We start from the raw sequence: 24786 nt of genomic DNA, 5'->3' as shown, positions 1-24786 counted from the left end.
TAGACAACGGGCGACATCAAGGAGATAGCGATTTTTGCATTTTGCAACACCATTTTGTTGAGGGTATTAGTGCATGAAGTCTGGTGAATAATGCCATGAGTGGCGAAGTAAGTGGCAAGACCAGAGTCAATATATTCCCCTCCATTATCAGAACGTAGAATTTTGACAACCATTTGATGGAAGTTTTGAAACACAGAAAAGACCTCACTGTTATCTTTCATCAAATAGACCCAAGTGGCCCGAAAACAATCATCTATGAAGGTAACAAACCATTTTTTACCAGTTAAAAAAAAGACACAAAACGGGATGGACCCCTTATATCAAAATGAATCAAAGAAAATGAAACGAAACTTTTATTAATAGAAGGAGCAAAAGAGGCTCTATGTTGTTTTTCAAGTTGACAAGACTCACATTGAAAATCTGACACATTATTTTTCTCAAAAACAGAAGGAAATAAATGTTTAAGTAATAAAAAAGAGGGATGTCCTAAGCGGCGACGGTGCCACAGCCAAATGTCGTCCTTGGTGGATAGTAACGGAATAGATGAATGAGCCAACTTGTCGGTCTGATCCAGATTATAGAGACCATGTTCCTCTCTACCACTGCCAATCCTCTTCCTCGTGATGAGATCCTAAAAAAGACAATGATCGGAAAAAAAAACGTCACGCTACAATTTAAGTCACGGGTAATACGACTTAAAGATAAAATATTAACACCAAAATTTGGAACATGAAGAACGGAGGACAAATGAAGAGAAGAGGTAGCATGAATTAAACCTTTTCTTGACACAGAGGACATAGTACCATCAGCAATACGCACTTTTTCCTGACATGGGGAGGGGTTATACTCTGAAAACAAATTAGAGAAGCCAGACATATGGTCGGAAGCACCAGAATCAATTATCCATGGTACAGTCGTATGGGAGAGCAATGCATATGGGAAGAAAGCCAGGTTACCTGAATTGGCAAAAGAAGAAGAGGGTGCACCTGTAGCAGAGGTGGCAAGTGGCAAAGAGCAATCTCAAAATTCGAGGCAGATAACCCCGAAACATCAGTAGCAGGGGAGACAATTGGAGAAGAAGATGATGGCTCAACAATGTCTGAAAGATGTGCTTGAGCATTGGCCTCTCGGCCTCTAGACGGACCAGATTGACCCCCTCGAGTACCAGGACGGTCTCCTCGGCCACCAGAAGGAGTCCCATGTAGCTTCCAACAGGTCTCGTGTGTGGTGAGATCGATGGCAGTAGTCACAGAAAAGATTGTCCTTCTCAGAGGAAGGATGAGAACCGCGGGTCACACGGTCGCCATTGCGAGGGGGTGCAGAAACCAAGGCCGAGCGATCAATAGTGGCAGAAGAAAGTATCGCAGAGCGGTTACTCACTTCGTTCTGCACAAAAGCAAAGGCTTCCTGTAGAGAATGAAGCACATCCATGCCAAGTACTCTGCTCCGTACTAGATCATATTCTACATTTAGGCCTTCCAAGAACTTGAAGACCCGCTTTTGTGACACAAACTCTTTGTAACCAATAGAATCAGTGGGACAAACAGGTTTGTAATCCTGAAGGTGATCAAGTCGCTTTCACCCATTGCTAAGGAAGGTAAAATACTGAAGGATAGTCGTCTCATCTTGTATAGACCTTTCAATGGTGTGACGTAACTCAAAAGCCTGGGAGAAGTTCCTCTTCCAGGAGTAAGTGGTAGTCACTGCCTCCCAAATATCCTGTGCAGTCTCCGTAGAGAGATAGCCCTCTCTGATCTTCGGGACCATAGAATGTATTACCAACCCATAATGTGGAAGTTGGTGATCTCCCATTGATCATAACTCGGGTCCGTGGTGTTGGGTGCCTGTATCCTGCCATTAACATACCCCATCTTCTCTCTGCTCTTCAAGAAAATAGCCAGACTCTGCGACCACGCTAGAAAGTTCTGACCATTGAATAGAGAAGTGATTTTAAGGCTAGGGTTGAAATTATCTGTCATAGTAGAAGAGATAACTGAGCTCTCGCTCTTAAGTGGCTGAGAATTTGTTGACTCCCTAGTGCCATAAAAATTCTACGAAGCAACCCTCAAACCCAGGACCAATTACAAACTCGAAAGATGGTGGAGGAACAAGCACAACAGTAACTAGAAAAGTATAAAAACTTGAGAAGCCAGTTTTTTATTTTTTATTTTTTATTTTTTATTTTTTATTTTTTATTTTTTTTACATCACCATAATTTATTTATTTATTTATTTTGAAAGTATGACCTTTTAAATAAAGAACATTACAGACTCAAACTCAGAGAGAGACGACAGATGATGCAAGGAGAGATGACCAGTCGACTACGACAGAAGCTCACAAGCTCAGAGGGGCTGCCGACAAGGGCCAAGAAGGCCAGATGGGCTGCCGACAGATCCCTAGGAGGCCTGGGGAATTGTCGACAGACTCCTAGACAACCAGAGGGGCTGCCGTCTAAGAGGCAGTCAGAGAGTCCAAGAGGACTACCGACAATTGAGGTAAGTGTGTTGGAGGTGTAGGTGGCCTGTAGGTGGGCTAAGTTAAGGTCGACAGTGGCTGGGTGATAGTCTACAGTGACTGGGCTGTTAAAACGGAACTGCGGGCAGCGGAAGAGAAGAAAGAGAGAGAGGGGCTAGGGTTTTGGCTCTGATACTGTTAAAATTCACCTACTCTCCACCTACTTCACCCACTTAAACCTACTCCACTAAACCTAACCCACTACACCACTACCACCTCACCTACTCCACTAAACCTAACCCACTACACCACTACCACCTCCACTTCACCTACTCCTTACCTACTACACACTCACCCTCTTCTATATATAGGAATCATGAATCATTGTAATTGAAATCAAAATAAACATCAATCAATAATACATAAATTTTTACATGGTATCAGAGCAAGGTTAAGACCTTAGTATTTCTCGCTTCACCGGCGGGCGGCAACCTCGCCTTGGCCGCCCGCCGGACCTCAACCTATTCCGCTTATTTTCTACACATACCTTGACTTCTTCAACATTTTCTTACACCCCTCCTCCGCTATGTTGGCGGCGGCACCCGCATCATCGTCTAGCCTCTATCGCCGTTCACCTCGCCTCTCACATATCCGTGGTTGTACTCTTACTCGTCGTCGTCGTTGGCGTTTCTGGCGCTGCTTTTCTGCTCGTCACTGCTGTTTTTTTTCCCGATTTGCTCTCTCTCTCTTAGCCATGGATTTGGGTGTGGGGTGTAGAGCTGTGGCTCTGTTGTTGGTAGCCATGTTTGCTGGCTTGAAGGTTTCAATGGCAGCAGTGTACAAGGTTGGGGACTCCGCTGGTTGAACCATCATTGGGAATATTGATTACAAGGCCTGGGCTGCTTCCAAGACGTTTCATGTTGGAGATGTCATCATTTTCGAATACAATTTTCAATGTCACGTGTTGCAAGTGCCCCACAAAGAATACCAAGCCTGCAGAAGTGTAAGACAGTAACATGCATCTTCACATACAGCTTGGGTAATGTGTAACTATCAAAAGCACAAGCTTCTTGGACATCCCTCTCTCTCTCTCTCCATGGACCCAACATCATCATCATGCACCCACTCTATCTCCCTCTCTCTCATCTTTTCCCACTTTCAAACCCACTTTAATCATATCTCTCCTTTCTCTTAATTTATTTCATCCACGTTCTTTCACCCTTTTCTTTTATTTTAATATATATATATATATATATTTTTTATTATAATATATTTTCCCTATCCCTTGTTAGTAAGCATCACCCGTTTTCCATTCTCTTATTATTATTTATTTTATATTCCACCCAAAAAAAAAAAAAAAAATCACACTGCTGTTTTTCTTATCACCCATCCACAAATATTTTTCTCTATTTTCTTTATCCATTATTTTCTTTTATTTTATTTTTCTTATTAAACAAAACAACACCACAAAATAACACCAACAACATTCCACAACCTTGTCATTTTATTCATATCAGGGGATCAACCCCGATCACACTTTTACATCAAAAAAAAAAAAAAAAAAAAAAAAACCCACACAAACAAAAACAAAACTACCACACCCACAGTGGGATTTTTCTTCTCTACTCAGCTGCCGGTCTTTTCTTCTTGCCTCCGTCCTGGGTGGTCCTTGCCGGTGTTGCCTCCGTGCTTCCTAGACCACCAAGCAAGTTGCCTCCTCCCTGCTCCTCCACTACAGCATACGGTGGACCTCCAAATCGGAACATCACGGTGGCCTTCCGCTTCAGCTCCTTATTTTCCGCCTTTAGCATACTTAACTCTGCTCGCGCATCCTTATACATGCGTTGGAGCAGTGCCAGTTGGGCGTTTAACTGCTGCACCTCATTTGTCCTACTCTGCAGCCGGTTCGACAAATTTGTAACCGCAGTCATGGTTTCCACACATGACTTCAATGTATACTGATTGGCCTCCACATCCGACTGCACTGCCATTCTTTGCTCCACCGACCGCATCGGAAAGTTCAACGGAGCAAAACCAGAGGTGTTTGGTTGAGGTTCGCGGACCAGAGGTGTTTGGTTGAGGTTCACGGGCCTCCGCACCAGTTATCTCTCTTGTTGACTCGTTGAGGTCGGGAAAGAGAGTGAGTAGACCACGGGATGAAGAGGCCATATTCTGGGTAGCTGAACGGGAAGAAGAGGCCATGTTTTTTGGGTTGCTGAGTGTTTCAGCGAAATAGCAATTTCAGACTGATAATGTTCGGAAGGGGAGTGTTTCAAGATTTGCAGCTCTTAGAGGCAATCTCTCAGAAAAACGAATATCTCTCTCAGAAAATGAAGAGTTTTTCAGAAGTTTTTTCCCAGGTTTTTTTGTCTTCGCTTCTGCCTCAAGCACAGCCTCCGCATTGGTTTATATCGACACTGACGACGCGGCCGACACGCCACTCTGTCGCTCACGTGCCTCGCCGCGTCTCCGGCTCACCTTTTGATGGCTCGACGCTTTCTGTCGGGCACGACTTTTGATGAAGTGGGCGCGCCTTTTGAGGGCGCAACTTTTGATGGCACGTCTTTTTATGGATTGGGCACGCATTTTGATGGCACGTCTTTTTATGGATTGGGCACGCCTTTTGAAAGATTGGGCACACCTTTTGAGGGTGCGACTTTTTAGGGGTCCGACAAGACTCTGTAAACTATCCCGACATTGATTCCGGTTAGCTCCTTCATGGGTCCGACAAGACTCTGTAAACTGTCCCGACATTGATTCCGGTTAGCTCCTTCATGGGTCCGACAAGACTCTGTAAACTGTCCCTACATTGATTCCGGTTAGCTCCTTTATGGGTCCGACAAGACTCTGTAAACTGTCCCGACATTGATTCCGGTTAGTTTCTACAAGGGTCTAGCAAGACTCCGTAAACTGTCACTGTCACAACATTGTCTGCTACAACGGTCCGACATGACCCCATAAACTGTCTTCTACATCGGTCTGACACCGCCATCCAGTGTCCTCTACACCGTTATGACATCACCATACAGTGCCCTCTACAACGTTATGACACCACCATACAGTGTCCTCTACAACGTTATGACACCCCCATACAGTGTCCTCTACAACGTTATGACACCACCATCCAGTGTCTTCACCAATGGTCTGACACGACCATACAGTGTCTCCTATCCTCTTTTATTTTTATGTATTTTCTTGTTTTGTTACTCTCTCCAAACTCAAGTTGGTTAGTTCCTATCCCCCTTGAGTTTGCGGGGGGCTGTTAAAATCCACCTACTCTCCACCTACTTCACCCACTTAAACCTACTCCACTAAACCTAACACACTACACCACTACCACCTCACCTACTCCACTAAACCTAACCCACTACACCACTACCACCTCCACTTCACCTACTCCTTACCTACTACACACTCACCCTCTTCTATATATAGGAATCATGAATCATTGTAATTGAAATCAAAATAAACATCAATCAATAATACATAAATTTTTACAGATACCATGTAGGTTTAGAGAAAAGAAAAGAGTTAGGAAATGAGGTAGACTTCATTCCCTTTTATATTGATAATACTGAGTAGTTACAGGAGTGCCATAGGCATAATATAAGGAAACACAATCACACAATCGTGTTTTTCCTATTTTAACTTAGGCCTCGTTTGGCAAGTGGCTTTTTTAACCAAAAAGTCAAAAAGTTACTAAAAAAGTCAAAAAGCCAACAACCTATACCCAAAAGTCAAAGAATTCCTTTTTTCTTTACTTTTTGCACATCTTTTCGTAAAAAGTAAAAAAGTCATCCCAAACATGCTAGTTTTTTTTTTACATCATATTTTAGCCAAAAATCCAAAAAGTTATTAAAAGGTTTCAAAGTTATTAAAAAATAGAAATGTTTGGAGTATAAAAGCTTTAATTGATCTATTAAACAAATTGAGATTTATATAGTCATTCAGGTAAATGAATTAAAAAACTAATGTTACTATCAACTAAAAATTATTATGTATTAACAAAAGTTCTGAATAAGGTCTGAAAGTTTAAACAGTAGTAATAAACGTTTATGAAAATTTCTAAATATCACACTATGTTTGGTGTGTTCCACTATGTTTTGATGTGTTTCAATGGAAACACTTGAATTTTATTAGTCCACTAGTGTTTTGTTTTGGTGTCTTGGGAAATGGAAACATTTCGGCCATTTCAATGGAAACAAATGAAAATTTTGTTCCTTGTATATATTAAAGATAAATCCATATAAAAAGGTATTTCATTCATGAGTTGTCTACGCTTTTCATGTCTTCTATGTGCGTTGTGTTAACTTATTACAATTGGAGGAATGGTTGACACGGTGGAATATGCACGAAATTAGATATCACTCTAATAGACGAAAACTCTTGAATCCACAAGAAAGAAACCCTTGAATCCACAAGTAAAATAGAGTAACTTGAAAATTATATTGATAGAGAATGCCTTTGCCCTTAGGCTTACATGACTATTTATACTGGATAAAGTCTTGGAAACCAAGCATACTTGGAGACCAAGGAAAATATAAAAATAATAAACTAAGATAATACTAGTTTTTGTCACCAAGAATACTTGGAGACAAAGTATTACAAGAAAGTAGCTAATTAGGATAATCCTTGGTCATCAAGAAAAGTTCTTGGTAGCCAAGTAAAACTTGTTTAAAACTATCATTTCATCATTGATCAATAATTTGATTTCCTTGTCTTATGTCTAATTGCTTCAAGCAATCTGCAGCCACTTGTTCTACATCAGGTTTCCTATGGTCAAGTTCTTAGTTTTCACCCCTGGGGATTAGTCGGGCTTTGATCCACCTAGTGCCAATAAATAAATAAATAAATAAATAAGTCTTTAGTTTGGGAAAATTTTCCTTTTTGTTTAGTAGCAGTTGGTCTACTGCCTTGATTCTTAGGGGCAGAGCCACGTATAAATTTTATTTTAAGTGAGGTCAATCTTATATTAAAGGGTATGAGCTAATTTCATAAAGCATAGATATTAATATATACTCATATTACACTTGCATGTTACCTTTGTTTTTTTTTTTTGTTTTTTTCCTTCTTCTTCTTCCAATCTTTTAGTTATGGAAAATGCTAGAGGTCCCAAATTTTCTACCAAATAAATGACCAAATGTCTCACATGGGTGTGGGGTCCACAAAATTGCGGACCCCACACCCATGTGAGACATTTGGTCATTTGTTTGGTAGAAAATTTGGTGTCCCTAGCATTACCCTTTAGTTATTCTTTCTTTCTTTGAATTTTTTTGTAGGTGTTCATGTGTTACCTACGTTATACATCACTACTATCCTAATATCCAAGGACATGATTACGGCATTATGTGAGAGTTTAGGATATGCTTTATGCTTATATTTTAAAAAGGGAAAATAAAAATAGAAGATAACTTTTGGCATTAAAAAGGAATTGTCAACAAACACAATGGGTGTTATTTTCTTCAACTAAATTAACTAAACAAACTTTATGTTCTAAGGATATATCTGAATTAAATTTGTTCAAAATTTTAATCAAGGGAAAATATTATACATTTATGATTTATGGAATCAATTGTTTAACTTTATTAGTATTTTATGCTATTTCAGTATAGTATTTTACGTCCAATTGTTTAAATTACTGATTTGGAATTGATGCAAGTGGACATTTATTAGTTTTTTATGAAATAGTTTTCTAGAATTTTTCATTAAATTAACTATTGTGGTTTTTGCTTTCATTACGGTACTAGTAATTTGGTAACTATAAATTACTTGATCTAGTTTTGTGTATTACCTAAGGTTATTAGTGTAAATTATGTATAATTGAAGGTTGATATTAGTGGTGAATTGTTTAATGGACGTTTCTTGCTCCACAACTGGTTGATTCTTGGAACTTTTTCTTTGTAATATGGGTAAAGGGAGAAGAATCCTATTTTTGTGAACTTGATGATTGTCTAACAGTACATTCCATTTTGGATCTGTCTTGATTTTCCACTTGAGCTGCCTTGAGTATATATATCATTCTCCTTAAGTTATTTGTGGATTATTGAATTTTAATCTATCACTTCATCCTTGATGGATATATGCAGACTAGTCATGCCATAGCTACCGCTCTTAATGTTGTACAAACATCTCATTCCTATGGGGACATCATGCTGTTTGCAAAAGCTTCCAAGTCCAAGCAGGTCACTTTACTTGCTCCATGTGTTTGCCTTTTATAGTTTATCTTGCTTTTAGGTCTGCACAAATGATCATGTGTTTCATTCAAATATTTTTTCAAGTGCTATATTTCAGCTCTTAAACTTAATTTGACAGCCTTTTTTGCGATGGACCTTGGATATTTGATGCAGCCGCAGTGATGGAATTTACCTTGTTTCCTTGGGATCTCATAATGTATTAGGTGTAGGCCTTGAAGCACCATTTAATGCTTATAATTCCTCTCTAAGAAGCATGGACATGGATATAGATACAGGACATGGCGAGTTTGAAAAAATTAGGATATGGACACGACAGGGATACAACAAAAAAATGTTCTTTTATATATTTTTATCTGCTATGTATAGCAATATAAATTTAGGACACAAACATATAAGAGGCATTAATATACATGTGGGTGTATTTTTTTTTTCTTTTACTTTTCTCTCTCTTTGTTTTCATAGATTTTATCTTGACCCGGATTATTTGTCTAAAATTATAAAAAAAAGAAATTATTAAAGGTGTGTTGGCACATAAATTTCAACCAAATTTATGTTTAAAATTCAAATACAGTCAATGACACACACAGAGCCTATGATAGGAATGTTGTAGGTAATCACTGCCTAAAAAGGATCAATATGATCCGTTGAAGTACATAAATAAAACGTCGTATCTCAACGACGTTATTCAAGATGCTCAAGTGACACGTGGAGCCTACGAAAGATGACACCTGTAGAGCCTACAGTAAGGATACCATACAGGATGAATTGAAACCCTAAAGATCAATCCGGTTAATCAGATAGCGCTATTATTCAAAATTCAAATGGCGCTATCATTCAATTTGAAATTCAAATTGAAGATGAGGCATTCCTATCACCTGATGGTCCTCTATAAATATGAGAACCATCACATAAGACGAATGATGAGAAAATCAGAAGTGAAAAGATCAGAGAAAGAGAGAAAGAAATTGAGAGCTAAAGAAGTCGTTACAAGAAAGAAGAAGAGAAGCCTAAAGAACTCAAGAGTCTATGCTAATGGCGATGAATATGTAAACGGTTCCAAACCCAATAATTGTATTTTGTATTTTGTATTCGAGGGTTCAAAACTCATAACAATTTCAATAAAATATATATTTCTTAAATTGTCTTTTGTTGTTTATTTTGTTCTTCATTAATCGGATTCATTTGTATAAAATGTGTAATTAACGATCTGAAATACATGTTAAAATTGAGATATTATTGATTGATTAATTGATTGATATTCTGTCTATTACAAATGGTTCCTTATATAGATGTAGGTGTAGTGGATGGTGGTAGTGGTGTAGTGGGTTAGGTTTAGTGGAGTAGGTGAGGTGGTAGTGGTGTAGTGGGTTAGGTTTAGTGGAGTAGGTGAGGTGGTAGTGGTGGTAGGTGATGGTAAATTCTAACAGCCCCCCGCAAACTCAAGGAGGATAGAAACTAACCAACTTGAGTTTGAAGAGAGGAACAAAACAAGAATCAAAAGATGTGCCATGAAAAGGCGTGCCAGTTTGTCGGGCGTCAAGAGGCGCGCGATGCGCGTGGCTGCCTTGGCTATATAACCAAGACGAAAGCTGAGGCTGAGGCATACCATTCTGAAACCTCTGAAACCAACCCTTCTCTGAAAAACTCTGCCTCTTCGGAGAGAGAAACTGTGGAACACTTTGTAGCCCAGAAAAATGGCTTCATCTTCCCGGAGTCTGCTCACTCTTTTTCCTGACCTGAACGAGTCAACGAGAGAGAGAACTGGTGCGGTGGCACTGGAAACTCAACCAAGCGCCCCGGAGTTTGCTCCGTTGAACTTTCCGATGCGGGCTGTGGAGCAAAGAATGGCAGGGCAGTCAGATGTTGAAGCCAATCAACATACACTGAAGTCATGTGTGGAAACCATGACTGCGGTTACAAATTTGTCGAACCGGCGGCAGAGTAGAACAAATGAGGTGCAGCATTTGAACGGCCAACTGGCTCTGCTCCAACGCATGTATAAGGATGCGCGAGCAGAGATAAGTGTGCTGAAGGCAGAAAATAAGGAGCTGAAGCGGAAGGCCACTGTGATGTTCCGATTTGGAGGTCCGCCATATGCTGCAGTGGAGGAATATGGGGGACTGAACGTGCTCGGTGGACAAGGAAACACGGAGGCAACACCGTCAAGGACCGCCCAGGACGGAGGCAAAAAGAAGAGACCGGCGGCAGAGTAGGGCGGTGGGTGGCCGTCTGCAGAAAAGAAAACAAATCTTTGGGTGTTGTGTTTTGTTGTTTTGTTTTTTTTTTTGTTTTTTTTTGTTTTTTTGTTTTTTTTTTTTTGTTTTTTGTTTTTTTTTTTTTTTTTGTGTAAAATTGGGATCGGGGTTGATCCCTGAAATGAAAAAAAATGACAAGGTTGTGGAATGTTGTTGGTGTTATGTGGTGTTGTGGGTTTGTTTAAGAATAAAAGAAAATAAAACAATGGATAAAGAAAATACATAAAAATATTTGTGGATGGAAAAAGAAAATAAGAAAATAAAATAAAATTAAAAGAGGGATAGAGGAAATATATTATAATAAAAAAATAAAAGAAAAGTGCCCATGGTTGTGGTTGTATGATTGTGAATTCTGAGTGTGTGCATAAAAATAATAAAAAGAATAAATGGAGAGAGGGTTGTATGTGTAAATAAAAGAAGGATGGTGTGGGGAATATTCCCTTTTGAGGCGCACCAAGCCCGAGCCTTTTCTTTTTTTTTTTTTCTTTTTTTTTTTTTTTTTTTGTCAGAAACCACTCGATGATGTCCACCATCCACATTGTTTTATTTATTTATTTATTATTATTATTATTATTATTATTATTATTATTTTTTTATTTGGTGGTGTCAGAAACCACTCGATTATGGCCACCATCCACATCCATCGTGTCCTCCAATCTCCGTTCCCTGTATTCAATATATTCTCCAGCAGTGGAGATTTGTAGAGCGACACTGACCATGTTCTTGGCTACTGCCTATGACAAGGTGTCTGAAGCTTGGACCAGATCGTCACCAACCTCATCAGAGCGAAGAAGATTTCGGATTCGATTGGGGTTGGATTTTCGCCGCCGCAGAGCTCGACGAAGCGAGGGTAGATTGAAGGGCCGGCCTTGAAGGCGAGTTGTTGGTAGAGAATGCTTTTGGGCAAGGAATGGAGGGTGCGAGAAGGGTTGCCTGACCGTGTGCGATGATCTCGGCCGTTGATGTCAAAACTCCATCGATGGCGTGCCCTAGCGATCCATGAGCCACCGACGCGCCGACCGCGATCGACGACGGGAGAGCCTTCACGGCGCGGCTGGCGACCTCGCGAAACACCGCTGTGTCCTGCTGAAGACCAGACCCGAATACCTTGAGATCGCGACGATAGGGCTCGATGACCGACGCGGATCTGGTAGCGAAGGTCTTGATCAGACCTCCGAACCGCATTTGGGTGGGTTATCGGGTAGCGGAGGATCCGATTCCTCTGCTAAATGGATCTGAAGAAATTCATGAATGAGACGATGAATTAGGGTTAGGGTTTCTATGAGATCTTCTTCGGGGTTGGTATGAGAGAGATTGCGATTGAGAAGTGGATTCATGGTGAGACTGAGATTGAGGTTGGGTCTGGGTTTGAATTTGAGTTTGCTCACCCATGGAGGATAGTTTCCGGAGTTGGCAGCCATTGTAAAGGCAGAGAAGAGCTTAATTATGGAAGAAGGTATGTGTAGAAAAACAAACAGACTAGGTTGAGGTCCGGCGGGCGGCAAAGGTGAGGTTGCCGCCCGCCGGGGAAGCGAAAATAGTAGGTTCTAAACCCGCTCTGATACCATGTTAAAAAAATACTGTATTATTGATTGATATCTAATTGATGTATTACAAGATTGATTAATTACAATTCCTATACAATCTATATATAGAAGAAAATGTGGTAGTAGGTGTAGTGGAGGTGATAGTGGGTTAGGTGAAGTGGAGTGTGTGGTGAAGTGGAGGTAGGTGAAGTGGAGTGTGTAGTGGAGTAGGTGAAGATAAAGATGGGAAATTCTAACAAAAATACATAAAAATAAAAATAAAAAGATAGGAGACACTGTATGGTCGTGTCAGACCGTTGGTGAAGACACTGAAATGTGGTGTCATAACGTGGTAGAGGACACTGTATGGGGGTGTCATAACGTTGTAGAGGACACTGTATGGTGGTGTCATAACGTTGTAGAAGACACTGTATGGTGGTGTCATAACGGTGTAGAGGACACTGGATGGCGGTGTCAGACCGATGTAGAAGACAGTTTATGGGGTCATGTCGGACCGTTGTAGAAGACAGTTTATGGGGTCATGTCGAACCGTTGTAGCAGACAATTGTGGTGACAGTTGTTGTGACAGTTTACGGAGTCTTGCTGGACCCTTGTAGAAACTAACCGGAATCAATGTCGGGACAGTTTACAGAGTCTTGTCGGACCCTTGTAGAAACTAACCGGAATCAATGTCGGGACAGTTTACAGAGTCTTGTCGGACCCTTGTACAGTCGCACCCTCAAAAGGCGTGCCCAATTCATCAAAAGGTGGGCCGGACATGATGGCGAGGCACGTGAGTGCCTTGGTTGGCGTGCCCGTTTGTCGTCTGGCGAGAGGCGCGCGATGCGCGTGGCTGCCTCGGCTATAAGACGGAGGCTGAGGCTGAGGCAGAGAAAAGCTGCGAAAAACCTCTGAAAAAAAAAAAAAACTTCATTGTGCTGAGAGAGAGAGTCAGAAAAACTCTGCGGTGTGCTGAGAGAGAGAGTCTGTAACACTCTGTTGCGAGAGATATTCTGTAACACTCTGTTTTCTGAGAGAGATTTCTGAGAGAGATACTGTGTAACACTCTGTTGCCTAGAAAATGGCTTCATCGTCTTCCCGCGGGCTGCTCACCCTCTTTCCCGACCTCAACGAGTCAACGAGAGAGAGAACTGGTGCGGTGGCACTGGAAACTCAACCAAGTGCCCCGGAGTTTGCCCCGTTGAACTTTCCGATGCGGTCGGTGGAGCAAAGAATGGCAGTGCAGTTGGATGTGGAGGCCAATCAGTATACTTTGAAGTCATGTGTGGAAACCATGACTGCGGTCACAAATTTGTCGAACCGGCTGCAGAGTAGGGCAAATGAGGTGCAGCAGTTAAACTCCCAGCTGGCTCTGCTCCAACGCATGTATAAGGATGCGCGAGCAGAGATAAGTGTGCTAAAGGCAGAAAACAAAGAGCTGAAGCGGAAGGCCACCGTGATGTTCCGATTTGGAGGACCGCCATATGCTGCAGTGGAGGAGTATGGGGGAGTGAACGTGCTCGGTGGACAAGGAAACACGGAGGCAACACCGGCAAGGACCGCCCAAGACAGAGGCAAGAAGAAAAGACCGGCGGCAGAGTAGAGAAAAATTTCACTGTGGGTGTGGTTGTTGTGTTGGTGGTTTTTTTTTTTTTTTTTTTTTAATTTTTTTTTTTAATTTTTTTTTTTAATTTTTTTTATGATGTAAAATTGTGATCGGGGTGGAGCCCCGGCATGAAGAAATGACAAGTGTGTGGAATGTTTGTGGTGTTATTTTGGTGATTTTTTTTTTTTTTTATTTTTTAAATAGATATATATTCTATAATGGGTAACAGCACATGGAGAGGAATAAAGTGTGTTTTCAAAAAGGATTTTTTTTATTTTTATTTTTTATTTTATTTAAAATAAAAAAAGAAAGATAAAATAAAATAATCGTGAGTGGGGTGCAAAAGGTGGTGGAGTAACTCAGTTGCTTTGAGAATATAGTAGAATAAACAGATACATATATATATATATATATATATATTAAAATAAAAGAAAGTTAAAAAAAGAAAAGCCGGACACACTCACAACAAGAGTGAAGGTATGTGATAAAATAAAATAGAAAAGCAGTGGGTTGTTTTGTTTTGTATAATAATAATACTAATAAGAATAGAAAGTTGGCAAAATAAAATAGTGGGTGTACTTGAGTGCGTCTTTGAAACTATACGCTGGTTTTGATAAAAACCGTGGGCCAAATTACCACCCACGTGAGTCACTTCCCCATGTGCCAACATCAATCAGCTCATCTTCCTAGTCATTACAGAACCTGGACAGGAGCCACATGCTCCTTGTAGCTTCAACCTCACAACATTGCCATCAATTTCGTGTAGTGCCACCATCGGCAAGGAGATACGGTCGAATGTCGTCCAACACACTCTCCACATTTTCTGCTGTTAGGGACAACTCCACAGCTGAATCTGGCGTGGCAACCGTCTTTACAACTCGCCTGTGTATCCCAGTGGGCACGGAACGTGCAAAGCTCCGCTGCACCAGATTGCTTCTCTCAGATAGAAAAATTCGAGGGCCAAAGATGGAGTTCTTGAAGGGTGAAGAGGGGTGGAAGAAAGGTGTTGTGGATGGAGAGGAAAGAGAACAAGAAGGTTCGAGGGTTTGTTGGGCCCTGCAGTAAGAATATGATGGGTTCAACACCGCAGTCTGCATCTCTCTCTCACTCCCTCGGTTTCTCTCCCTGAGCTCCAACAGATGAATCTACTACGGGTTTGTTTGGTTCGAGCAGGGGATGCTCGTGGGTTTGCTAAGGTTATGAGCTTCGCTTATTGCGTCTGACGGCTATACTGCAAAACGTGGACGCCGACCGGTTCGGGTCTTTACTGGAGTATATTCCGACGGAGTATATAGGGGAAGATGAGTACATGTGGTGGTGTGAGTGTTTGTCGCCGGCGTAGCAGCGGTGAGCACAGAATGGGAGGCGGTCGGCAACTGGGTTGGACAGGTGGATTTGGGCAATGATGGGAAGGTATGTGTAGAAAATAAGCGGAATAGGTTGAGGTCCGGCGGACGGCAAAGGTGAGGTTGCCGCCTGCCGGTGAAGCGAAAAAATAGTAGGTTCTAAACCTGCTCTGATACCATGTTAAAATTGAGATATTATTGATTGATTAATTGATTGATATTCTGTCTATTACAAATGGTTCCTTATATAGATGTAGGTGTAGTGGATGGTGGTAGTGGTGTAGTGGGTTAGGTTTAGTGGAGTAGGTGAGGTGGTAGTGGTGTAGTGGGTTAGGTTTAGTGGAGTAGGTGAGGTGGTAGTGGTGGTAGGTGATGGTAAATTCTAACAATACATATCGGAAATAAGAATCTGCTATTCAAATAATCAACACTGTTTAGTCCAAAAACTAAACAGTGGACATTTGTAACATAAAATTTTGAAATGTGTTGAAACACTTCATGTTTTAAAATTTGTGTCTACAAGGTGTCTTGAGGCTTGTCCAAACACAAGACACGTGTCCATGAAGTGTCTGCAATGCTAGGGACTCCAAAAAAATTACCATAATTTTACACAATACTCATATAGGTGTGGGGCCCACAACTTATGGGACCCACACCCATGTGAGTATACATCTAGCTGCTTAACCATGGCTGGTGAGAAGTAGATTTTCAAACATGGCAAGGGCTAAGCCAACCTTGCTCCAGCTCAGCTCAAAGTTTTCAAAGAGATGATTGAGCTGGTTACAAAAAAAAGGGTAAATTACACTTACCTCCCTTGTGGTTTTGAAAAAATATAGTTAGCCCCACACATTTTACATAATTATATTAACCTCTCTTTTAGTAAGGCTAAACGACCAAAACTAATGTAGATTGTGGGTAGACACTAAAATAAATAAACATAAATATATATTTTAGTAGAAAATAGATGATAACGATATTTTTTCATTCATATAACTAACAAATTATTGATCAAAAAGTTCCTAACTGTTATATGAATTAAAACCTTAAGGCAGACCAGTGTAATTATGTCAAAGTGTGAGGCTAACTGTATTTTTTTCAAATATCAGGGGAGGTGAGTATAATTTATCCCAAAAAAAGAAAAGAAAAAAGATTATGCTACTCAGCTTGGAATACTTTATGTTGGCGGAAAGACAGAGGAGCTTTGAGTGTTTATTGCCTTGCCTTAGAAAACCATAGGAACTTTCCTGGATGCAACTTTGGTTTCATTGGTTTCTGTAATATTTTCTCATATTTACATTGAGAACTTTTTGTTAATTTGTCATCTTGTCTAGTAGTAGTAATGAAACAAAAGCCAAAAAAGCCAAAAAAGTTAGACTCAATGTATTTTTTACGCATCCCAAAGCATTTTCACATATGTATTTAGACTTGTCACAAATTTTAATACATTTTTTTACACATTCACCAAGACTATTGACAGCCCAAAGGTCTGTTTTCAGCATTTTTCCTTATTTAAATTATGCAATTGTATTCCATGTCCAAGATATGCAGGAAGACTTGTGGGAATTATGGAACAACCAGTAGAATGGTGCATTTTTTACAAAACTAAGTTGCATCTCTCTCTCTCTCTCGGGGGAGTTTGAAGTCTTCTTTGGAGTCCGCCCTAATTTTGTCATTTGTATGCTTTGCAGGAAAATCCCACACTATATACGGTTGAAATGGCAAGGGTGGAATCAGTGAGTTTTTAATTGAATGATTTATATACTAATAATACTTTTATTGTGTTATAAATAATATATGCAGAAACTATAGTTCGATTTATATCTCTTCATTGTTGTTTTATATGGTAAAACAGTTATTTGGAAGGTTGCATTCAGTCAATTTATTTTTATAAATCTAGATGTATTACTCTGCTGTATATAACCATATCTTAAGATAAAAACAAAAACAATTTCAGTCATAGAAGATGAAGACAAACTACATAGTTTACTGCCCATTCTCCTCAAGCTGAGAGATGTGCTTTTTTTGTTGAATGCTTGACAGAATGCATGAATAAGCATAGTTTCTTGCATAAGTTAATGTAGCTGCTTACGGGCATGGTTAAACAAGTAAAAACTTTTGAAACCTATTATTTACAACTTCTTTAATTATTTGGTTATTTTGAATGCATTTCAAAGATTGTCACTCTCCACTCCATTCTGTCCTGAAGTTGATGTGAAATGTTCCTATTTAGTGACATTTTGTGCATGTTAAGGAGCGGTGACCATATTTGACATTCCATAGGTCAAAAAAGCTGTTTGTTAATCAAAAAAACATAATTGTTCTGTGTTGACTTTGTGCCCAACCTTAAAAGACTTCATTTTGTGCTTTTGCGCAATAGGTGATATCATACCCTGAATATCTTTTGTCTCTTTCTTTCCTTTTTTTTTTTCGTGGTCAAATAGATATATATATATATATATATAAGCTAAATGTGTAACACACATTTTAGAAAAAAAAAAAAAAAAAAAAAAAAAACTGAAGTATGCTTGTGTATTTGGTGGTTAAAATGTTGAAAAATTGAAAATATGCTTTAACTTGTAATTTACATATGCCTTTGAAGAAGAATTTTTCAGTACTTACGTAAAACACCTAGAATGCATATTTTGTGTTCCTATAGTCGAGGACTCTATTAAGCTTGCCTACTTAATTTATGTCTATGACTGATTTTGCGTTTTGTTCTGTCAAAACTCTACTTATATTTTAGTTGATTTTTAAAAAAAAAAATCCTCCTAGGGAATTCTTCGCGGAAATGTATTTGAAAAACATTTTGAGATCGCTTTGGATTGTTAAATTTACTGTTTTGGAAAGAAAATATGTTTCGGAATGTGCATTCCAAGTTTTAATTCATTAGTTATTAAAGTTTTTTGGTAACACTTTGGTTTTATGAATTTTGTAGAGAGATTACCATTGGTTTTTTTTTTTATAAATTATCGTTGTATTTTTACAGTGCAGAATGGGGATACAAGTAATTTGATTAACATCAATTATTCTAAATACAATGTTCACTCATCAAAACAAATTTCTCGCTTTGTATATAGTATTCTAGTTAATAGTTAATGGATTACTCTCAATTTTATATCCACTGAAAGGAAATATGAATTGGATTATGTCTCTTGTTTGCCAGGCATTCCATTTAAGCAGTTCAGAAGCTGTGGACTTTCTGGATACATTTCTATCCATGAACCCAGATTCCAGGTATAATGTAAAATTTTAATTTTTGTGATGTTTCTATAAATATAATACTTGTAATGTATGCCTTCATATACCTGTAAGGAACTATTTATAATAAACTTCTGATTGACACTGCTTGAGTTGCTCATCTGGCGCTTCATGCCACCTTACCTACTTCATGCAATCGAATAGGGTGTTTGAACTGCTTGCTATTTTTTTCTTCTTTCAGGCTTCGTTTCATGTATCCTTTTGTTTCTTTTCCTTTTCCTTTCTTTCACTTTTAGAGATGATTTTTATTTGAGTTTATTTTCGAGCATAGATATTTTCATTAAACTAATGCTCTGCATCCATGCCTATGATGCAAATGGGGGCTTTTGGTGGCTAAATCAAATTATCGTTGATATTCCATTATTTGATTTAAAAGCATATGTTATTGCTTCTTCCCATTTTTCTCAGATATATCAAATCCTTGGTAGGGTTATAATTAATGTTGATCTTGAGTATTTCTGTTCGTATCCTTTATTTTTTCTTTTTAACCTTGTCAGTGTGCTGTCTTTTAGTCACACTGGATAATCCTGCTGTTGCAGTGGTATTCATTAATCATTATCATATCAGGCTTTTCTTCTCTTTATTTTTTTTATGAATAATTTTAAAACGTGTAAGCTCACTTTTCTTACAACAGCTGGCTTCTGAAATTGATGCTTTTTTATTGTGATTTGTGATTATTACAATGTTATTGTAGAGGCTCCACTAAACAGAAGATGTAGACCATATGTATCTAAATATGCTTAATTCTGTTCTAGTTGCAACATGCAGATCAAAATGCTTTCTTTTCTCTTGAGTTTGTATAATTGCATTTAAGTTTGTGTCAATATCAATAGCGGTTAAGTTGGTGGCAATGCAAGAATTGTTTATCTCACTGTTTGCATCCTGCTCACAGCGGAGAGGTTAAAATCCATGATTTCTTCAGGGTTCTGAGATTGAAGGCTTGTAATCTTTCTGAAAAGGTTTGTTACCAAGTATGTTTCAATTTTTATTTAACCTACTGATCTTTAATATGAATCCTATTTTCTTGTTTGTGTCTCACCATGCTTGAAAGGCCTTTTTAAGTATGCCATCTTTGTCTAGTTCTTTTTTGACTTGTGACATTTGAGCTGCAAACTCATTTTTTACATATATATATTTTAAAAATTAATTTGCCATGGAGTGAAGGTCTATATACATTTGAACAATAAAAGAGTAATAAGACAGCAAGATAATTTTTAAGTAGGATTTGTGTACGTGTCAAATGCCAGTACTTTTCACACTTCTGGACATGTGTAGGACACACTTTAAAGCTGTTCTTTATTAAAAAATTAAACTTAATGATTTATGACACTTCGGCAACATGTCCTGACGCTGGCCAATATGTAACTTGCAGAACATAAATGTTGTGTTACTGATTTCCTCTAGTTTAGAGAAAATTTTAATCATGAAGAAATATCAATTCAACGGTTTATACAAAAATTTTCAATTTGACCGTTTTTAAAAAGAGGAGGATGAATTACCTATAAGGAGTGGGGTGGGAGGAGGAGAGAAGTCATAATAGGTAATCTGCATTTCTGTGCCAGACACGAATTTTGCTATATCATCAATGATTAAATATCAATATAATTCACTACTAGAAAGTTCAATTAGAACTTAAACGATCCCATTTCAAGGACAAGGGCACTCTAAATCCACATATTGCCCATAGAAGCAAATCAATTATGAAATTGATGGATGATTGATTATTATCTGTGGATTGATACGAGTACTTGCAGTATACATAACCAAGTGAGTCTAGTTCAGTTGACCAGAATGCTTGAACGTCACATGGATGTCAAAGGTTCACGTCTTGCCATAGCAAAGGTGCAAATGTCCAATTTTTTTATTTCTTTAAGATATTACCACTTGCATACTGGGGACTTGACATTCCAAAGTTGAATAACAGGATGCTTAGCTTCTGACTGGATTCCAAAGCTGCAATGGCTGTTGTCACATTTTTTTTTTGGAATAAATAATCAAACTTTATTAGAAAAGCATCAAGGCGATGCAAAGAACACAAAAATATCAACCCACAAAGGGACCAACAAAAACTAACTAATCAAATCCTCCACAATACTACAAAAGCCAAAACATCTAGATCAACCGATCTCGTAACCCAACTATGCAACACCATAAGAAGCTAGCTCTTTAACCAAGGAACTGAATGAGACACACCCTGAAAAACATGCCTACTACGCTCTAACCAAATCAACCACAGTAAACAATGAGAAGCAAACATCCATGCCTTTTGACGTCTCCTCCCAACCCCGCCTCCTCCCCAACTCTACAACACATCCAACATGAAACCCGGTTGCATCCAAACCAAACTAAAAGTTGCAACAATCAACATCCAAAGCCGAGACCCAACCGGACAATGAATGAGCAAATGATCTACCGACTCCACATCCCCACAACACAAATAATACCAATAAACCAAAACATGTTGACAACGAATTAAATTGCCAATAGTCAAAATGCGCCTTGAAACAGCCGTCCAAACAAAGAAAGCTACCTTGGATGGTGTCCCCATCACCCAATACACCTCAAAGAAAACATAGCAGGAACACCACCCACAAGCACCCAATAGAACGAAGACATCGAAAAAACCCCCTTGGACCTCGAGCAATGTCATACCAGAGAATTCTCCCCCTCCCCCCAGATTGCACTCTATACAAAAACCCCAAAAGATCCACCAATCGATCCAACTCTCAGTCATGAACATCACGATGCAAGCAAACATTCCAAACAAACAACTGCCCTTACCTAACTCTAACAGAAGCCGCCACCTCCTCATAATCAGCTGCAATATCATATATCAAAGGAAACATCCTCGCTAAACCACACCACCTATCCTTCCAAAATCGAACCCTATCCCCCACCCCTACTTTAAACTAAACCCTCCTCCAGAACTCCTCCTGACTTAACCAAATCCCCTTCCACAAACCCCGGCCATGAGACTAGCCCACCCTATCCGTGCACCACCCCCTACCCAAACCATTTATAGCCGCCACCACTTTTCTCCACAACCGCTCCCCCTTCCCTACAAAGCGCCACAACCATTTTCCCAAAAGAGTCGGATTAAACATAACTAAACGCTTAACTCCCAAACCACCTCTATCCTTAGGAGAGCAAATCCTATCCCAAGCCACTAAATGATAATGAAACCCCTCTACTCCACAAAAAATCCCGTTGCAACTTCTCTAACCGCTTTGCAACTACCATAGGAATCACATGTACTGACATAAAGTAAGTCGGGATACTCGAAAGAATACTCCTAATCAACATCATGTTCTCCCCTTTCGAAAATACTGCCAATTCCACCTCGCCAACTGCCACTGCACATGATGTATCAAATAAAACAACACTAGAAGCATGTGTTTCCTTAGTTTTTCTTATTAACTTGTATAGAAATGAGTGCAGCAAGTATTGAACGATGTTCTTCAGAAACTTAGCACCAGTGGCGGCAAGGCTATGACAATTATCATAGTCATTTATTCTCTAATTTACTTGAACAAAATACTTAAGCATTAAGTTGCGCATATGATAGTTAATTTAAGGAAAAGGCAATATATAAGATTTGTGAATCATAAACTAATGTTTTTACTATGCTATTTGCCATGTAAAAGGCCTTTTATTTGTTGCTGTGTATCTATCATATCCGTGCCTATTTTCTTAAGATTTGATGAGTCACTATCTAAGTTTCAATGTTGGATTGTGGTGATGTCCCATGTCTGCCTGGGCTTCTTAGATGTCGGCCCATGTTGTGTCTTTGTGATGACTTGAACATAGTTGCTGGTGACACACAATGGCTGTGAAATTTTGGTCACTAAAAGAAAAATGCAATACCGTATGACTATGTAGACAATACTAGGCCTTAGTCTTGAATGGATGGATATGAGGCCTTTGTTGTGGAAATAAATTAGATACGTGAATAAATTTCGATCACTTGCTGTCCATGGAATGTGTGACAAAACTACAAAGTACAGTTACTTGATTTGAGAAAGTTTTCATATTTAAGAAGGTATTCTTTGCTTGATTTCATCTCCTATCTCATGGTGATTATTCTATGTTGTAGATATTTCGAGTCCTTGATGTGGAGCAAAAGGGTAAAATAACATTCAAGCAGGTGATAATCTGTGTGTGTGTGTGTGTGTGTGTGTGTTAACGTGCAATCCCCAATTGGTCCCAACTTTGTCTCCACAAAGCCAATACAGAGCTTCTCATAGATGGAATATCTATTGCTTCCAGTTTCTATATGGGTCAGCTCATGTCCTAAAGCAACCATTATTCAGACAAGCCTGTGAATTGGCCTTCGTTGAGTGTTACACTGGTGGAAACCATTACATTACCGAGCAAGAAGTATGTCTTATATTCTTTTCCTTGGTATTTCCTTATATTTATTATACTTAAATAAGTTCAAGTTGTGTACTCTTGGTTGGTAAATGCATTTGGCACAGTTGGGAGATTCCATTAGGCAGGCTATTCCAAACATGGATGAGTTAGAGGTTAGTAATCGACATTCTCATGGGTTCAATGGCCATGTCAATCTAATCCATAAATTAACCTTAGAAAAATAACCACAGCAATAGATTTTCTTGTAATTCTTTCAAACTGAAGCTTTTTTTACTTTACATTTGTAGATCCATGAGCTATTCAAATTATTTGATACCGACAGCGATGGGAGGATCAACAAGGATGATTTTATTGCCTGTTTAAGGAGAAATCCATTGCTCGTAGCACTTTTCTCTCCCCAGTTAATGCACAAGAACTTGTCTGGAGTCTATGATACATAGGAGGTTAAAGGAGGTGGTGTGATGGATGATGGGTCAATTTTTGTTGTAGGTTTGGCACTGTGAGACATTTTAGCTCTTTCACAGAGGGCTTAAGTGAGGGACAAGTTATTTGCATATAATTCTTCCGTCTTTTGAAAATAGTCACTTTAACTTCTTGTGGTTTGTTGAATAAAATATACTATTTTCATCAAAATTAACAGTGTATTACACGTGTCAACCTTGTCAAATAGTAGGGGATTATGTGCATATATAGGGGCCAAGTGAAGTGTGTAGTTCAGTAAATGAAATTATTTAAGTTTGTTTACAAGTATCCATAAATCACAAGGTGTTAATTGTTTATTTTCAAATGACATGGGTATTATGTGCACATAACTTGTACTACAAAGGGATAAAATAGAATTTTTGCTTTGTTTTATTTTGTTTTTGAGGGGAGGAGGGATAAATTATAAATATGCTCCTTGAAATTTAATTAGAAATATAGTTTACTCTTTTTTATTTTGAAAATTAAAATTTTTCCCTCGTCAGAATTAATTTATTACCAGAATTGACGAAAAATAAAAATAGTCCCTTTTTTCTCTTCCTTTACTATTACCTATCTCCCTTTCTTTTGTCGTCAAACTTATTCTTATTTTTCTTTCATTCCAGCCACTTTCTATGCTTGTCCCCACTCTATCTCCCGACCTCCTCTCTCCTTCATAGCTATCATTGTAATTTCTCTAAATGGTTGTACACCCTTTTCCTGGCCACCTTCACTCCCTTCCCTACCTTTACTGCTCACTGCCACCTGTACAACCTTTAATCCTTTTTTAAAATACTTTGGTAGTGCTCCTGTATCAAAATCTAATTAATGAATCAAGTATCGGGAGCAGTGGCGACTTCAGAAATTTTTATCAGTGGTGTCAATCAAAAATTTAAGTACCATATATTTTACAGAAAATTCAGATTAATCATTATATCACAAATGGAGAAAAAAATCAATAAATTAATTTAAATTCTAAAATTATAAACAAAAATATTTCAATATATTGATATTATTATTTAAGCAAAAAGACATGCCAATACATGAGCTTTTACAATTGACCACGATGAGATTTCATATTTTGAAATCGTTACACAATAAGTTCATTATCAACACTATCAAATAGTGGGTTCAAAAGAGTAAGATTTAAAATTGTATTTTAGTGGGTTCAATTATTAATTTTTTTCTTAAAATTTAATATTTATATAATAATAATAATAATAATAATTCAGTTAAAGGGTTCGGGTGACACCCCTAGCCAAGCTTTGGAGCCACCCTGATCGGGAGTCATCTCCTTATTAATCTAACTCTACTCAG

At 38.7% G+C, this 24786-nt stretch overlaps 1 protein-coding gene and 1 long non-coding RNA gene across 11 annotated transcripts in view; one reads left to right on the top strand and one right to left on the bottom strand.

The window, feature by feature from the left end:
- The window catches only part of LOC114280061 (lysophospholipid acyltransferase LPEAT2), a 63741-nt gene extending 40098 nt beyond the window's left edge, over positions 1 to 23643 (top strand). For 6 of the 10 annotated variants that reach the window (XM_082916682.1, XM_082916686.1, XM_082916688.1 and 3 more), the window contains 8 exons: positions 8541 to 8636; positions 17070 to 17114; positions 18545 to 18615; positions 19532 to 19598; positions 22733 to 22783; positions 22906 to 23016; positions 23115 to 23162; positions 23298 to 23643. In XM_082916682.1, coding sequence (XP_082772808.1) covers positions 8541 to 8636; positions 17070 to 17114; positions 18545 to 18615; positions 19532 to 19598; positions 22733 to 22783; positions 22906 to 23016; positions 23115 to 23162; positions 23298 to 23450 — 642 coding nt within the window. In that variant the 3' untranslated portion in view covers positions 23451 to 23643. Of the gene's footprint in view, positions 1 to 8540; positions 8637 to 17069; positions 17115 to 18544; positions 18616 to 19531; positions 19611 to 22732; positions 22784 to 22905; positions 23017 to 23114; positions 23163 to 23297 lie in introns of all 10 variants that reach the window. The other 4 variants (XM_082916687.1, XM_082916683.1, XM_082916685.1 and 1 more) reach the window with 1 other exon arrangement.
- LOC145820578 (uncharacterized) lies at positions 7497 to 9117 on the bottom strand. Its single transcript, XR_014362392.1, has 2 exons — positions 7696 to 9117; positions 7497 to 7538 (listed from the first exon to the last, which is right to left on the bottom strand). It is a non-coding gene; the product is annotated as an uncharacterized LOC145820578 (long non-coding RNA).
- Positions 23644 to 24786: the final 1143 nt, after the last annotated feature.

The sequence above is a fragment of the Camellia sinensis genome, chromosome 2 (genome assembly GCF_055761805.1).
Source record: "Camellia sinensis isolate YWXY chromosome 2, ASM5576180v1, whole genome shotgun sequence".
Classification (NCBI taxonomy): domain Eukaryota; kingdom Viridiplantae; phylum Streptophyta; class Magnoliopsida; order Ericales; family Theaceae; genus Camellia; species Camellia sinensis.
The sequence above is the reverse complement of the archived record's forward strand: the minus strand, read 5'-3'. Positions and strand labels throughout refer to the sequence as shown.